Source organism: Ranitomeya imitator, chromosome 3 (genome assembly GCF_032444005.1).
Source record: "Ranitomeya imitator isolate aRanImi1 chromosome 3, aRanImi1.pri, whole genome shotgun sequence".
Lineage (NCBI taxonomy): Eukaryota > Metazoa > Chordata > Amphibia > Anura > Dendrobatidae > Ranitomeya > Ranitomeya imitator.
In genome coordinates, this window is record NC_091284.1 from 223,715,554 (window position 1) to 223,734,503 (window position 18,950).

The 18,950-nt window shown below is 41.5% G+C and overlaps 1 protein-coding gene across 1 annotated transcript in view; it reads right to left on the bottom strand.

The window, feature by feature from the left end:
* Positions 1–4,838: 4,838 nt before the first annotated feature.
* Positions 4,839–18,950, bottom strand: part of LOC138672006 (vesicle transport protein GOT1A-like) — a 77,592-nt gene continuing 63,480 nt past the window's right edge. The window contains exons 2-4 of the mRNA XM_069760095.1: positions 11,135–11,313; positions 9,261–9,369; positions 4,839–5,928 (exon numbers count right to left, since the gene is read on the bottom strand). Of these exons, the coding sequence (XP_069616196.1) occupies positions 5,627–5,928; positions 9,261–9,369; positions 11,135–11,224 (501 nt within the window). The 5' untranslated portion in view covers positions 11,225–11,313 and the 3' untranslated portion in view covers positions 4,839–5,626. The remainder of the gene's footprint in view (positions 5,929–9,260; positions 9,370–11,134; positions 11,314–18,950) is intronic.

Here is an 18,950-nt window from a genome sequence, read left to right on the forward strand (position 1 = left end):
GTTGGACCATCATTTATTTTTCAATAGGACAATGACCCCAAACACACCTCCAGGCTGTATACGGGCTATTTGACCAAGAAGGAGAGTGATGGGGTGCTACGCCAGATGACCTGGCCTCCACAGTCACCAGACCTGAACCCAAAAGAGATGGTTTGGTGTGATCTGGACCGCAGAGTGAAGGCAAAAGGGCCAACAAGTGCTAAGCATCTCTGGGAACTCCTTCAACATTGTTGGAAGACCATTCCCGGTGACTACCTCTTGAAGCTCATCAAGAGAATGCCAAGAGTGTGCAAAGCAGTCATCAAAGCAAAAGGTGGCTACTTTGAACAACCATATAAGACATATTTTCAGTTGTTTCACAATTTTTTGTTAAGTATATAATTCCACATGTGTTAATTCATAGTTTTGATGCCTTCAGTGTGAATGTACAATTTTCTAGTAATGAAAATACAGAAAAATCTTTAAATGAGAAGGTGTGTCCAAACTTTTGGTCTGTACTGTATATATATATATATATATATATATATATATATATATATATATATATAAATATACATGTCAGTAACACATACATATATATGTATTTATATTGCACGGAAAAATAAATAAAAGAAAAGCCGGTAATTCATCTGCCGGCTTCTTTAAAATCACTGCAGGAGACGGCAGGATAGCAGAGATGGATTACATACAGTAAATACATATGGAATAGGTAGATATATAGATGTCTGTGACAAATATAATTAGTACAGTGTGTGTGCAAATTACTGGACATGTATTTAATTAAAGTTGTTTTTTGGAGGGGGAAAATGGTATGGGCTCCCGCGCAATATCAAAACTAGCAGAGGGAAAGCCAGCACCTGGGGTAGATGTTTATAGCCTGGGATGGGGTAATACCCATGGAGCTTTGCAGGCTATTAATATCAGCTCACAAATGTATACTTAGCCGTTACTTGCTATTAAAATGGGGGACCACCCAAAAAAATAACTTGGGGTCCCCCATAATTATTAACCAGCAAAGGTTATGCAGAGAGCTGCAGGCTGATATTAATAGCCTAGGAATGGGCCATGGATATTACCCCCCTGGCTAAAAACATCAGCACTCAGCGGCCCCAGTAAAGGCGCATATCTAAGATGCACCAATTCCTGCACTTAGCCTCCCTCTTCCCACTTGCCCACTTGCGGTGGCAAGTGGAATAATAGTTGTGGGGGTTAGTAATGGAGAGGCATCAATAAGATGCCCCTATTACTAACCCCATAGTCAAATTGTTAAGGAAAGTGCATTTTCCCATGGTCCATAGTTCACGGCAGTTCAGGCTGTGAGGGAGCGCAGCTTCAGTGATGTCACCGCTAATAACTGAAGCCCCACTCTCAGCAGTTCATTGGCCGGTGGTTTTCAGCTGGGACAGTCGCATCTTAGCACCGTCCAGGTTAGAAACTGTGTATTCCCCTGATGGTGACATCAACCCCCACAACCCACTTGCCACCGCTACAGGGCAAGTGGGAAGAGTGAGGCTAAGTTCCAGAGTTGGCGCATCTTAGAGATGTGCCTTTTCTGGGGTGGATGGGTGCTGATGTTTTAGCCGGGGCGGGGGGGAATATCCATGGCCCGTTCCTAGGCTATTAATATCAGCCTGCAGGTGTCTGCATAGCCTTTGCTGGTTAATAATTATGGGGGGACTCCATGTCATTTTTTGGGGGGCCCCCATTTTAATAGCCAGTAAAGGCTAAGTATACAGCTGTAAGCTGATATTAATTGCCTGGGAAGCTCCATGGGCATTATCCCCTTGCCAGGCTATAAACATCTGCGCCCAGTCGTTGGCTTTCCCTCTGCTGGTGAAAATTGCACGGGAGCCCATACCATTTTTTCCCGAAAAAAACCCTTTAGTTAATTAAATATATGTCCAGTAATTTGCACACACACTGTACTAATTATATTTGTCACAGACATCTATATATCTACCTATTCTATATGTATTTACTGTATGTAATCCATTTCTTCTGTCCTGTCGGCTCCTGCAGTGATTTTACAGAACCCGGACAGATGTATTACTGGCTTTTCTTCTATCTATCTCTCTATGCAATATAAATACATACTGTATATACTCGCGTATAAGCCGACCTGAGTATAAGCCGAGACCCCTAATTTTGCAACACAAAAATGGGAAAACTTAATGACTTGAGTATAAGCCTAGGGTGGAAAATGCAGCAGCTACCGGTAAATCTCAAAAATAAAAATAGATACCAAAAAAAGTAAAATTAATTGAGACATCAGTAGGTTAAGTGTTTTTGAATATCCATATTGAATCAGGAGCCCCATTTAATGCTCCATACAGTTTATGATGGGCCCCATAAGATGCTCCATATTAAAATATGCCACATATAATGCTGCACAAATGTTGATTATGACCCCATAAGATGCTCCATAGAGACATTTGCCCCATACAATGCTGCACAAATGCTAATTATGACCCCATAAGATGCTCCATACAGACATTTGCCCCATACCATGCTCCACAAATGCTGATTATGGCCTCATAAGATGCTCCATAGAGAAATTTGCCCCATATAATGCTGCACAAATGCTCATTATGGCCCCGTAAGATGCTTCATAGAGACAATTGCCCCATATAATGCTGCACAAATGCTGATTATGGCCCCATAAGATGCTCCATACAGACATTTGCCCCATATAATGCTGCACAAATGCTGATTATAGCCCCATAAGATGCTCCATACAGACATTTGCCCCATATAATGCTGCTCAAATGCTGATTATGGCCCCATAAGATGCTCCATAGAGACATTTGCCCCATACAATGCTGCACAAATGCTGATTATAGCCCTATAAGATGCTCCATACAGACATTTGCCCCATATAATGCTGCACAAATGCTGATTATGGCCCCATAAGATGCTCCATAGAGACATTTGATTTGCCCCATACAATGCTGCACAAATGCTGATTATTGCCCCATAAGATGCTCCATATGCTGTTGCTGCGAGTCAAAAAAAAATCACATACCTCTCGTCGCTCAGGCCCCCGACACTTGCTATATTCACCTTTCCCCGTTCCACCCTCGGTGCCGCTCTGTCTTCTGCGTCCTCTGCACTGACTGTTCAGGCAGAGGGCGGCGCGCACTCTAATGGCGTCATCGCACCCTCTGACCCGAGCGTCACTGCAGAGGACGCGGAAGACGGAGCAGCACTGATGGTGGAATGGGGGTCAGGTGAATATCGCGCACTGCCCCGCCATACTCACCTGCTCCCGGCGCGGTCCCTGGTTCTCCGGGCGCTGACAGCTTCTTCCTGTATTGAGCAGTCACATGATACCACTCATCATAGTAATGAATATGCGGCTCCACCCCTATGGGAGTGGAGTCGGGTCCATATTCATTACTGTAATGAGCGGTACCACGTGACCGCTCAATACAGGAAGAAGCTGTCAGCGTTCGGAGAACCAGGGACCTGCGGCGACCACGCCAGGAGCAGGTCAGTATGATTAGACTGCTGCCGCTCCCCCTCCCCTGCCGACCCCTGGGAATAACTCAAGTATAAGCCGAGAGGGGCAATTTCAGCCTAAAAAATGGGCTGAAATTCTCGGCTTATACTCGAATATATATGGTAGATATATATATATATATATATGTGTGTGTGTGTGTGCCACTGACATCTATATAAATATATATATATACATATATGTATTCTATGTGTATATATCTATTCTATCTATTCTATTCTAACCTGTCAGTGTGATTTTACTGAACGCGCACAGGAATTGCTGGCTGTTCTTCTATCTATCTATTTGAAAATGATGTGTAAATGACATAGAGAACTGTTGCACGTAAAAACTCATGTTAAAATCGCATTGCAATCGGATAGCAATCGCAATGCACTCGAATGTGTGCTGGTCCCTTCATGTCCTTTTCAAATCTTGCTATTTACCATTGTATTATTATATTGCTTTCCACGCTTGTCTGCTGCCACCTACCGATCAGAGGCTTTGTGTCACTCCTTCGCTCCTCCTTTTACATTTTTCTCGAATGTAGGAGTTTCCTGCAGCCTTGTGTATTAGCTCACTTCCTGCATCCATTTTACTTTCAGCCATCGTGTGAGAACGGAAGTACACATCTCTTTTGGGCTGCAGAAAGCAAAGTCTTTTGACCACACACACATTGAGTAGGGGCTCCAAGGGTGAACACCCACAAGACAACCACAGGAACGGCTACTTGTACCATCTGCATCGTACCACCTCATGTCTTTGAGTTATGGTTCAAATAAACCACCGCGAATTCATCTCTCTGCGTCCATGTTTGAATCCATCCACCCAGGAGCGACTCTTGGTCCTGTCCGCTCCACTGCAAGGACACGAAGGTAGGACTTCTCACACCATTGCCTAACTACACACCTTCAATCGCCTTAAGTGGGGACAGAACAGGATGTAAATCGGATGCTAGGTGTGAAGATCGCATTTTACTCACCTGACACTCGTCCATTTTTTTGTCTAGAATACGGAACGTTTTTTTGTCGCATATGGATACGTACCCTAATATTGTGTGTACACACACTTGCTGGCCTCCTGCAATGTCATTGTGGATGTGGATATCTGGGAATTCAGTCCAGACAGTTCTCACTCTATCAATCAAGCTAAGGGGATGCATTCTCATTAAGGGGCCAAGATGGTGAACTTACAATGGAGCACAGATCTAATTAGTGTGTGTAACCGAATGTTTTTTTTTCCTGAAAAGCTACAGAAGTGAAATCTATGATACAGATATGATTTTTTTTATAGGAGTTAAGACCTCTGTAGGATGTATGAGCAGTATGAACCACATTTTCTTCAAATTATTTTTATTCAACACACACACAGAAGGATATATATATATACATACTGTACATAGAGAAAGCAAACCAATGTAGTGGGAGGGAAGGGAACTAACAATATGGGATTAGGATGGATATAAGGAAGTTAATACAAACATAACAGGTCAACCGAATCTGCTGCGCCTTATATTATTTAAAGAAAAAAATTAAAATTAAGATCTACTCAACTATAAATCAAATTTTGTGGTAGATCTCCTATTGCTGTAATGATAATCAGGTAACAAGTATATTCCATCAATTAGATATAGTACAATAAGAAAAATAGACAAATTTTCAGGTACTGGTGAGACTCCAACTTTTGCACCAATTAGAAGATGAGAAACATGTACCTGAAAGTGTGTACATGAGTATACAAGATATGTGCGAAAGATTACTTGAGACAGAATGTTAATCCAATAATTTATTCTCCTTGGCTTTATTGGAGTACAGAAGTGTGGGGCACCCGCCATCATGGGAATTGTCCTTCCTCTGAATCAAGAAGGTAGAATTATAGGCTAAAGTTGATGGAAATATGACTTTTTTAAAACAATATCAGCTATGTGACAGTAACTGTAATAGTAGATATGGACTAAAATACATCATGTAACTTAGGATCAGTGACAAATAAGTGAAGCAGAAAATTAACAAAGATATTCAACTTATTATAGCTTTATATATAAAAACTAGCGATGGATATCAAAGATTGTCATAATCTGGGTCTCAGGCAAACCCATAGTCTTGGTGTCCCCACCACATTACATTAGCTCTACCAAACTTTAACCTTAGATTTTACTGCACCACTCTCTCTCTTTCCATATCTCAGGCCAAAGGAATTCCAGTTATAGGTGGAGAGATCCTTTTCTCTTTCGACCAAGAGGGCTCCTTCAGGCGCAGGAATAACATGGCTGGGAATGGGCAAGTCAGAAGGCCAAAGCTGTCCAGCATGGAACAATTTCTTTCTTCGGCACAAAAGAGCACGTATAGGTGACTGTTCAGTACTCCATGTAGAAGGCATTTTATCTGGGCATGGTAATGAACTGAGCCCAGGCACGAAACTAATTTCCTCACCTGTAGGACAAGTGTCAGATTATTATGTAGTATTTATTCTATTTAATAAAAAAATCTTACTTTTATATCACATATCAACAAATGTTTTTGATGATTTTAGTCTCCATGTTTCTTTGAAGTGAATGTCTATCCTTAACCCCTTCACCCGAAAGCCTGTTTTCATCTTCCTTCCTGACCAGGCCAACTTTTTCAATTCAGACCACTGTCACTTTATAACTCTGGAACACTTCAACGGATCCCAGTGATTCTGAGATTTTTTTCTTTTGTGAAATATTGTACTTCATGATTGCGGTAAAATTCTTTTGATAACAAATTGCAACAGATTGCAAATTAATAAGGATAATTGTGGCTTGAATTAATTGCTGAGATTTGACGTCTTCTGTACACAGCAGAGTGGGAGATATCTACAAATTATCCTCATATTTGTGCTTTTTTGTTTTAAATGTATGTCAGATAAGAACCTCACACAGTTCTGGTCTCCGGTGTTTAAGAAAGACATAGCTGAACTGGAGCGGGTGCAGAGAAGGTTATTAGAGGACTGGGAGGTCTGCAATACCAAGATAGGTTATTACACTTGGGGCTATTTAGTTTGGAAAAACGAAAGCTAAGGGGTGATCTTATTACAATGTATAAATACATGAGGGGACAGTACAAAGACCTTTCTGATGACCTTTTTAATCATAGACCTGAAACAGGGACAAGGGGGCATCCTCTACGTCTGGAGGAAAAAAGGTTTAAGCATAATAACAGACGTGGATTCTTTACTGTAAGAGCAGTGAGACTATGAAACTCTCTGCCGTATGATGTTGTAATGAGTGATTCATTACTAAAATGTAAGAGGGGACTGGATGCCTTTCTTGAAAAGTATAATGTTACAGGGTATATATACTAGATTCCTTGATAGGGCGTTGATCCAGGGAACTAGTCTGATTGCCGTATGTGGAGTCGGGAAGGAATTTTTTCCCCAATGTGGAGCTTACTCTTTGCCACATGGTTTGGTTGCCTTCCTCTGGATCAACATGTTAGGGCATGTTAGGTTAGGCTATGAGTTGAACTAGATGGACTTATGGTCTTCCTTCAACCTTAATAACTATGTAACTATGTAACCTATTTGCGCTACTTTCTCCCTAGGATTTTAACAAATTGCAAATGCCATGTCACATTTGTAGAGCCTCTGGCATGCCAAAATGGCAGAAACACCCACAAGTAACCCCACTACAACTCTTAAGGAATTAATTTAGTGGTATAGTGAGCATAGTATGAGCGTGCCATGTCACATTGGCAGAGCCCCAGAGGTGTCAGAGCAGCAGAACCCCCCATATGTAACCCCAATTTAGAAACTAAACCTCTCAATGAATTCATCTAGGGGTGCAGTGATCATATTGACATCATGGGCGTGTCATAGAACCTTACACTATTGGATGGTGAAGAAGATATAATAACATTTTTACCATAAAAATGTTGTTTAAGCCTCATATTTTACAATGTTACATTGGGAAATGGGTAAAAATGGCATCAAAATTTGTCACACAACATCTGATGAACGTGGCAATACCCTACATGTGGCGTTACTGTACTGCTAATCCACAAGGCAAGGTTCAGGAGGGAAAGAGCGCAATTTGACTCTTGGAGAACAAATTATCGTAGAATAGTTGGCGGACTCCGTATACAGAACCCATAAGTGACAGAAGAGCAGAATCCCCCCTCAAGTTGTCCCCTTTTGGAAATTACACCCCAATGGGAAGTTATCTACAGGTGTAGTGACAAGTTTGACTCCATGGGTGTTTTCCAGAAACAAGCAGCAGTAGATGTTGCTAAGTTAAAATGGCATATCTCCCACTGTAGTTGTACATTGTAGTGCCGTTACATTATGCCCAGCTCGTTTGTCTGGAGATGTGCACCCGTAAATTAAGTGGGTTCTTATTGTTATAGCAATCCAAACGTGGATGCAGAATGTGGTTTATACACATTATGGGGCTCAGAATAAAGGGGGACATTTGGATTTGAGAGCTCAGAATTCGCTGGATTTCTTTTGGCGGGTGAGGAGCCATAGTGCTTTTCCAGAGCCTTTGTGCTACCAGTAACGTGGAACTCCCCTATATTTCCATTGACAGATGATGGACCTAAGTGGAGACTTGCTTTTTTGTGGATTGAGTTGAAACAATACCATTTTTATTTACATTTGGCTTTTTGATTGCATTTTATTCCACTTTTTGTTTAGCGGTATGATGAAAAAGCATTGTTTTTTTACCACGTTTTTCCAATTACTGTGTTCACTGATGGTGAATGGTGAAAAGTTCAGGTAGCTCCGGATGTGACAATACCTAATGTGTGCACTTTCTTTGTTTATTTCTGTTTTTGGGAAAGATGTGTATGTAGGGACAAAAGTATAATAAGACAATATGGGATGAGGAATATGTGAGGGTACAGTATGGGGGGAAAGTGTGAGGGAATAGTATAGGGGGAATGTCTGAAGGGGTAGTATGGGAGGAAAATTTTATGAGAGGAAAAATGTGTGAGTGGACAGTGTGGGGAGAAATGTGTGAGGGTATAGTATGGTAGGCAGAAATGTGTAAGTGGAAAGTAAAGTATGCCTATTTTAATGAATTAGGTGTATCTTACTTACTTAGTCCGCTCATTTTGACTGTAATGCAAAATGTCACGTCTTCGTGAATTACGGTAGTCTCCCAGTCTATATAAAACAAAGGCATAACTGTGGGGAGTGTGAATGTAGAAGTCATTTATGAACCATAGTGCCTGAGATGTCCCAAACAACGAAAGGTGTTCATAGAAATGGCACATTCTAGATGAGGGCCTGTTAGGCTACGTTCACACTAGCGTTGTGCGCCGCTGCGTCGGCGATGCGACTACAACGCACTGAAAAACGCGTGCAAACGCACGCAAAAACGCTGCGTTTTTCGACGCGTGCGTCGTTTTTTGACGAAAATCGGACGCAAGAAAAATGCAACTTGTTGCGTTTTCTTGGTCCGACGCTAGCGTCAAAAAAGACGCACATGTCGGAAGACGCAACAAGCAAAAACGCATGCGTCCCCCATGTTAAACATAGGGGCGCATGACGCGTGCGTCGCCGCTGCGTCGCCCGACGCTAGAGCGATGCACACTAGCCGAACGCTAGTGTGAACGTAGCCTTACAGAGTTTTTAGCACTGGGGTCGAGAGTTTTACACCTTTGAGGTCAAGTTAAATTTAATGTAAGAAAGATTGCAATTGTATCCCTGGCTCTACATCAGAAAATTAATAAAACTATTGTAAATTGCTACAGTTACTACAGTTGCACAAATCCAGGTGACTAGCTAAAATATTTAAGAATACCTATGAATTTGGAGTCATTTGGTTCTTCAGCTGGCTGTCCAAGGTTGACTCCCACCACCAGAACAAGCAGGGAGAAAGTAGGAAATATCATCATGTTATGCCTCGATCCCTAGAGAAACCAAAATGAAAGATGTTAGGCCTCATCTATGTTTATTTTTGTTTTTGACCTTTTGCTGCCAACAAATGATCGTACAATGGAAATATTTCAATTTATTATAGTTCTTTCATGATATTTCAGTCAGGAGCAAACATTAATACCTTACTACTTACCAACTTCCCGCTTTCTTCCTTAAGTTTTTCCTCTTCCACGCTTCTCTCCCTTTACCTCCTAACTCTTTTTTCTTATTTTTAATTTCCTCCCTTCTATTTTCTTCCTTTATTCCATCTCTTCTTCCTTTTTTCTTATCCCTTTGTATCTTTTATTTTCTCTCCTAATCATTCCTTTTTCTTAATAATTTTTTGACTTTCATTCCTTTTCTTACATTATCCCTTCATTTAGAAGAAGCATTGCTCATTGTTATTTCATACTGACCAATTACTTCCAGCCTTCTTGCATTACTTCTCCTAACTTTTTTCCTCTCTCCTTTTCCTTATTTTCTTCCTTTCCTGCATCCTTTGTTACCTTCCACCTTTCCTCCAGTCTCTATTTTTCCCAGTTTTTCGTTCCCATTTACCCACCAAACTTCTTCCAACCTATACATCCCCACTTCCTGTTTCCTACTTTTTCTTTCTTCCTTTCTTCTTTATCCTCTAAGGAGCATTGTCAATTGTGATAGTTTCATCATCTTAGATACAGTATTTGTGGAGGTACATAACTAAAAACTAAAATCAGGTGAAAACATCTGGAAACCCTAAACAATGTTAATAGCGGGGGAACGATAAAAAAACAAAACAGGAGAACATGGGAAGATTAATTTGGTGCAAAATAAAATCACTAAAAACTGGTACAAGAGCAATAATGAATCAGGCCCATAATCTATTGTTTTATCATTAAAGGCAGCCAGGAAAAAACAAATGTAAAGCATAAAAATCTGAATTATAGATATACTTAGAAATAACCAAAAAATAGTATACAGCACAGTTTTTAAATAGTATTATGAATGAATACTCAAAGATTTTTACTGCTAAGTATATTTACGAGTCTTCTGGTCAGCAAAACACATATCTATAGTGAAAATGGAAATAAACAATATTGAGAGCAGCAACAAGATATTGATTCATCTACTATGCCTGACTACTAATATTATATACTCTATACTCCTCTTCCTCTTTTATTCCCAAATGCCCTGAATTCAGTGTTATTAATACAGTCTTGATGTGCTATATTCTACAATCAGACTAAAAAAAATTAATGCAACCCCTTTATTTTTTAATTTAGTTAATGATGACTACGTGTAAGCACTCATTGACAGAATACTAGATTTAAATCATATAAATGACTTGTTTACCGCAGAAATGCTATAATTTTCTTGGGAAGTGCTAACTACCGCTTGGATTTCTTATTACTTTCTTAAACTTCATAGCAAAATGAGACACATAAAACTGAGGTCTCCAACGACAAAGCACAGTGTAGTTCTCTGCTCCTGGGAAAGCACAACATGATGGGGAAAAGGAAATCACTGAGCGGAGGGAAAGAAGAGAATGTAAGTTTCTTCGTGTATCTTCAGTAATCTGCAGATACTTGTCTTCCTCACTAACTCTCTGTATACACCTACGTATATACTGATTTTCTATACAATGAACCTATGCATTCCGGGAAACAATATTTGCAGTAAAAGTATATATTCAGGTGACATTAGCTTCAGAGTATAGAAGCAAGACTGTACACAGTGTTCTATCAGTATTACCTTTCCAATAATTTTTCGCCCACTCACCTCTTTTATAGGCAGTGATCCTGTAGTTGTCCCCCTTATTGTGACTTGGATTCTGGAAGGATCAACGAACGTCAGCTCTTTCATAATCATGAATTCTTCTCCATTCCAAATGTCAGTGTTATATACCCTGACTTGGTGACATCAGCACTTCAAAAGACATCCTCCTTACAGACTAGAACCTGAACAATAAAAAAATGAATATGAAGAAATACTAAGAAATGTGTTATTCATTCCATAAGTGCTCAATAAATAAGCATTTACATTTTGGTGGGATTATTGCAATATCTTCAGTGTACTGTATGGAAAAAATGCAATTTTTATTAAGATAATGGGGCAGCCTTTCCTATTACCAGTTAATCGCATCCCAATCTCTACACCATATGGGACTTCATCAGCAGCATGTAGAAAATGATACCAAGTTGTACTGAAATATTGGATAAGTAGCATTCTGGGCAACTGTGTCCTATGTTTGCGAACGCATTCATGAAAAGATGTGTACATTTCTTTAAATTCTAATAGTCTTCTTAATTGTGTTGATAAATCAATATTTCATGTGAAAATAAAAAACTTTGTAATATATCTTAAGAAAGAAATCTGCTTCTTTCTCCGCAAAGACTGATCTTTTGTTCTCAAAATTAACAATTCACGGATATTCAGTGAAGACAGATTATTACAATGTGATGACGAATGGTGTAGACCCACTGTGACACTGGCCGAGCTTACTCTGGAGGGGCATAACTCAATCACTAACTGGTCTTCACTAGAGCCTCTGATGGTGAGGATAGGCTTGGGCCGTTAGGGTCGTCACCAGGTACAGCTCCAGGGCACTCCTCGGACCTGCAGCAGCTGACCAACGGGTCAAAGGCACAAAACGAAGCACAGAAGATGAAGACAGAAACTTAGTCAGACAATCCAAGGATTGGGAGGGCAGCACAGGTTCAAATTACGAAGCAGGGAATAGAAGCCAAAATATCAAATAGGCCAGGGAAGCAAAAGTCTGCAGAACATAGAGGTTTTAAATTCCTGCAGAGTCTGGCTGCGCCTCCGTATAGTCAGGTGGAGACTCTCTAGCAACATATTGGTCCAACAAAAACCAACCCCTTTAATCAAAGAGGGTAACCCACCATTGAAACTTGGGACACACTGACCTCTAGAAATAAAAGTGCTTTAAATACCAAGTAGTAATGATGAAATGCTTTACTTTATTAATATCTAATATATAATTGCCTAGAATACTACTTCCTGCAATTTGTGCCAACTTCCGTGGCTTTGTCCGGAGCTAATGTCCGGAACTAATGTCCGGAGCTAATGTCCGGAGATAAGTGACGTCAACAGTGTCCAGTGTCTGATTGGTTCCCGCAGCTGTGACTGCGACCCGCGGTAACGCTATCATAGACTGTCGGTCAGAGTGCTGCAGGGTCATGCTGTCAGATGTCAGTGTGACCCCGCAGCTGTGACTGGGACCCGCAGTAACACTACCGCAGACTGTGACTGTGACCCACAGGCGTGGACTGATGAAACTACTGTTCCCATCGGGCTATGTCTGCTGTCACTGATAACAGTGACAGCAGGTGCCGCTGAAGGTAAACGTAGTATCATCTGCCGGTGCCTGTGCTCACAGTTTTAAAAAAAAAGTAAAACTACATACATATTCAAATAAAAAAATGTTATACTGACTTAAATGCTCAATCCCCGATGCCCTCATCTCCTACAAATAATGTAGAATAATTAACCACCATATACTCACCTGTCCGCCTTAGTCCACAAAATTCCGAGGGTCCCACAGCTATCCCGCATGTAGAACAGTCATATCGGGAGATGTGTCTGCTCCACCCGGCGGCCGGTAATACATTGGCAGGAGTTGATCGCTCCTGCAGTGTATCACTGAGCTGTGTTCACCGGAGTTCATCAGCTCTGGTGCTCTCACTTACAGCATCGCTGCATGAGAACTTTCCCACACAGCAGTGGTGCCGTAAGGGAGATCACCAGAGCTGATAAACTCCGGTAAACTCTCACACGGCAGCTCAGTGATACACTGCAGTAGTGATTACCTCCTGGCAGTGTATCGCCAGCTGTCTTTGAGAGCAGTCACATCACTGATGTGACTGCTCTCAAAGTGATCAGGATCGTCGTGGGACATTATGGATTATATTCTCGGTGGACAGGTGAGGAAAATTGTGGTTTATTTTATTTTTGTTGAAGGAGACATTGGCGTAGGTGGATTTGGCGTTTGGTTTAATTAAGATTATTAAAGGAGCCTGTGTCATTATTTCAAATAAAGGACTTTATTCTGTGTGTGTGTTTTTTTGTGCAACGTCACTTTGGGGATACTAATGGATAGGTGTCTTATAGATGACCCTCCATTACTAACCTGTGGTCTTGATGTCACCTGACAATGCAAAGGTGACATCAACCCCACAAATATGAACCCCACTTGCCACCACTACAGGGCAAGCGGGAAGAGCGAGACTAAGCACAAGATTTGGCGCATCTTATAGATGCGTCTTTTCTGGGGTGGCTGAGAGCTGATGTTTTTAGTCTGAGGGGCCAATATCCATGGCCCCTTCCTAGGCTACTAATATCAGCCCGCAGCTGTTTGCCTAGCCTTTGCTGGTTAGTTTTTATAGGGGGACCCTATGTCATTTTTTCTGGGGTCTCCCTGTAAATTAACCAGTAAAGTCTAAGCAAACAGCTGTGAGCGGATATTAATACCATGGGAAACTTTATGGCTCCTTCCCAAAATATTAACATAAGCCCTCAGCCGTCGGCTTTCCCTCTTCTGGTTATTAATAGCCCACGCTATTTTTTAAAAAAAATTTTCCTTTAAAATTAACAGTTGCTATCTGTTTACAGCCTATGTACGTTCATTCTGTAAACACTCCTACATAGGCTGGTGACAATGTGTGGGTTTGTGTTTACTTTTCGCTTAGTACTGAGGGTGTCGGCCTGACACCTTTTCATTACTAATATAAAGCAAAAATGACACAGACACATGATCCAAATAACTAACCATATATTAACCCACATCATGTGTCTGCTAGGACTACTGAACCCATCATCACAAACCTTACATGGATACCACCGAAAAAAAGATGATGCAATGGTCAATTTATAGAAAAAATGTATATAAACTTTATTAACACCAATTAAAAACTACATCACACCAAATTGAGACAGAGGGTGAAAAATGGAACAACACATACGCTCCGTGTGATACATAGGTAGCTGACACAATCACCCGGCAGGACAGCTAAACTCCATGGCATCTATATATATGTCTAGTCCTATCTATAGACCACTGCTAGCTGTAACCACTACGTGCTCTATTAATTACTCCACAATATACTGATATCCTATCACTACTCACTGGTAAGAACTAGACCAAGTACACCCGCATATCCTAACTGCCCATTCACAGCAGGGACCGTATAATCGGTCAATAGTATTACCTGTATGGCGGGGATACCAGAGTAAAGCCGTAGTCCGGGTGAAAGCATCTGCCCCGACGCGCGTTTCGGACCTTTTCCTTTTTCAAGGGGCCTAGTTAGACTGCTCACGGCCCGTCTTAAATAGTGTCCCATCAGCGTGTATGGTGACGGCGTCACCGGAAGTTGCCCTCCCGACCCGGAAATGACGCGCCACATCGCCGAGGCAACCGCAGCAACAACAGGCATCGGCGTCACAAGGAAGGAAGGTCACATGACCCAACATCCATGTAGAGATGCCGACAGCCAGCAGCCGCCACAGCGGCGGGCGCGTGCAGGGCAGGGACGGCAACCCCGCTGCTGTAACAAGTACTCAATCTGCACATACCTAACACCTAAGACAAGCACCACAGATATATAAAAAGACCAAGATATGTAGAGACAATACAGAGGATCTTACATAGAATATGGGGGCCAAAACAGAAACGCTATGCAATATAAGATATACCGACTAAATAGGATATATCAAGATGTATAATAATAATTTACCTATTACCTGAACGATAATAGAATGCACATATATGCAGATATGTAGAAAAAGCCACATATATCACTTCACAATACAGTAAACTATACGATAATAAATAATACCAAAAGATGTCCTAGCATTTCTATACATATTACACACTGAAACAATGTCATACATCCAATAGAGAACAAAGTAAAGGCAATAATAATAATGAGGATTCAAATACGCATGACGTAGTATCCAAGGACAATAAGCATCAGATGTTATTCATTCCTCCTTGCGTTTAAACGGCTCTCCACCATAGATGTATACCAATGCAACCATCATTCGGTATGCCGATCCTTGAAGTCCACAGTGTCTCCACACATACTCGTAACTTAAATGAACATAAAAACATTATAAAATATGCACACACAGGCGGATTGTGTCCCAATTGTCTAGCACAGAGAGGTGATTAGAGAAACGGGGTGAAACTAATTAGGTTCTCATTGAGTCCAGATGGATGGACTGAGCCCAATGTCCATATCCACCTGGACTCTAATTGAGCCAACCTCCTAAACATTCCTCCACCCCGAATATTGACGTCAAGCATGTCAATGCCTCTGACCCGAAATTGCCTACCATCACATCCATGGAACCTGCTGAAATGACGGGGAATCGTTTTAAGCAGTGTCACATCTTCCGCCGTAGCTGCTGCCTCGATACCAAGTACATGCTCACGAATTCTTATCTTGAGCTGTCTAGTAGTCATCCCCACGTAGATCATATTACATGGACAGACAGCGTAATAAATTACGTTCCTACTTGTACACGTAATATTTGTTTTTATACTGAATTCTCTAGAGTCCTCTTGATTCTTAAATGTGTCTATACGATCCATATTTGAGCAGGCCACACAGTGGCCGCATGGGGCACTTCCATGACGTCTCTTAATCTGGTCAAGGAATGTGGTAGACGGCTCTCCCATATAATGACTACGGACCAATCGGTCCCGTAAATTCCTCGATCTTCTGGCTGTAATAACAGCCCTATCAGGAATGAATCTAGAAATAACTGGGTCGGCCTTCAAGATATGCCACGATTTGTTAAGAATTCTCCTCATTTTCGGGAAATGTGAATTGAAATTGGTGACGAATCTTACGTCACCACATTCTTTTGGTTGGCGTGTCCCATATAATAACTCATTTCTGGAGGAACCTTTTGCACGATTATATGCTTTTTTAATCATGCGGTTGCTGAAGCCTCGCTCCCTCAGGCGTTGCTTTAAATCTTCCGCCTGTAAATAAAAGTCACTGTCTGTGGAGCAAAGTCTCCACAACCGCAGAAATTGTCCGGTGGGGACAGACTGGATCATGTGACCCGGATGGGAGGAGGTAGCATGCAACAACATGTTCATGGAGGTGGGCTTGCGGAAAATGTCCGTCTGTATCTCACCCCTCACATCTTTCTTTAGTGTAACATCAAGAAATTCTATGACTGAAGTGTCGCATTTATAGGTGATAAGGATATTTTGGTCATTGTCATTCAGTGACTTCATAAAATTATGAAGATCATCACGTGATCCCTGCCAGATCAGCAAGATGTCATCGATGTACCGCGCCCAAGATAGGACGCGGCACATCGGCGACGGCTGATCTGGCAGGATGAGGTCTCTCTCCCACAGCCCCAGGAACAGATTGGCATACGCCGGGGCAAAGGAAGCCCCCATTGCCCCCATTGCTGTTCCCTGGAGCTGTAGGAAGAAAGACCCCTTAAAAACAAAAAAATTATGTGTCAACGTGAAGTTCAATAAATCAATGACCAATTCTCTAATATCACCCGGTAAATTAGACATGGTCAAGAAGAATTTCACAGCACGGACACCATCCACATGCCTGATGCTGGTGTAGAGGGACTCGACATCCCCCGTCACCAGCATCATGTCATCCTCCAAACGAAGGCCATCAACTCGCCTCAACAATTCTCCTGTGTCTTTCAAGAAAGATGGCAAACCCTCAACTAGCGGTTGAAGTTTAGAGTCTATCCATCTATTTATATGCTCAAGGTAATTCCCTCGCCCGGAAATAATGGGGCGTCAATATTTGGGGTGGAGGAATGTTTAGGAGGTTGGCTCAATTAGAGTCCAGGTGGATATGGACATTGGGCTCAGTCCATCCATCTGGACTCAATGAGAACCTTAGTTTCACCCCGTTTCTCTAATCACCTCTCTATGCTAGACAATTGGGACACAATCCGCCTGTGTGTGCATATTTTATAATGTTTTTATGTTCATTTTAGTTACGAGTATGTGTGGAGACAATGTGGACTTCAAGGATCGGCATACCGAATGATGGTTGCATTGGTATACATCTATGGTGGAGAGCCGTTTAAACGCAAGGAGGAATGAATAACATCTGATGCTTATTGTCCTTGGATACTACGTCATGCGTATTTGAATCCTCATTATTATTATTGCCTTTACTTTGTTCTCTATTGGATGTATGACATTGTTTCAGTGTGTAATATGTATAGAAATGCTAGGACATCTTTTGGTATTATTTATTATCGTATAGTTTACTGTATTGTGAAGTGATATATGTGGCTTTTTCTACATATCTGCATATATGTGCATTCTATTATAGTTCGGGTAATAGGTAAATTATTATTATACATCTTGATATATCCTATTTAGTCGGTATATCTTATATTGCATAACGTTTCTGTTTTGGCCCCCATATTCTATGTAAGATCCTCTGTATTGTCTCTACATATCTTGGTCTTTTCATATATCTGTGGTGCTTGTCTTAGGTGTTAGGTATGTGCAGATTGAGTACTTGTTACAGCAGCGGGGTTGCCGTCCCTGCCCTGCACGCGCCCGCCTCCTGGGCGCTGTGGCGGCTGCTGGCTGTCGGCATCTCTACATGGAGGTTGGGTCATGTGACCTTCCTTCCTTGTGACGCCGATGCCTGTTGTTGCTGCGGTTGCCTCGGCGATGTGGCGCGTCATTTCCGGGTCGGGAGGGCAACTTCCGGTGACGCCGTCACCATACACGCTGATGGGACACTATTTAAGACGGGCCGTGAGCAGTCTAACTAGGCCCCTTGAAAAAGGAAAAGGTCCGAAACGCGCGTCGGGGCAGACGCTTTCACCCGGACTACGGCTTTACTCTGGTATCCCCGCCATACAGGTAATACTATTGACCGATTATACGGTCCCTGCTGTGAATGGGCAGTTAGGATATGCGGGTGTACTTGGTCTAGTTCTTACCAGTGAGTAGTGATAGGATATCGGTATATTGTGGAGTAATTAATAGAGCACGTAGTCGTTACAGCTAGCAGTGGTCTATAGATAGGACTAGACATATATATAGATGCCATGTAGTTTAGCTGTTCTGCCGGGTGATTGTGTCAGCTACCTATGTATCACACGGAGCGTATGTGTTGTTCCATTTTTCACCCTCTGTCTCAATTTGGTGTGATCTAGTTTTTAATTGGTGTTAATAAAGTTTATATAAATTTTTTCTATAAATTGACCATTGCATCATCTTTTTTTCGGTGGTATCCTTTTCATTACTAAGCCAAGAGCTAGGTGTCAATGACAGCTGCTGACACCAAGTCCTACTATTGCATCAGCATGAAAAAGTTGGTGTTGAACCAAGATATTACATCACAAAACTTTTAAAAAATATATATTTAGCTCAAAAAATCTTTACTTGATGTGAAAAAATGTATACAAAAAAGGCATGTTCTTTTCACCAACATTTTTCCTGACAATAGATACAAAAACCCTGCATACATTTCTGCAAGCAAATACTCAACTTGCACACATTGCCTAAAATTCCATTAAGGTAATGTGCTGTATATACCGCAAGTATTATGTAAAT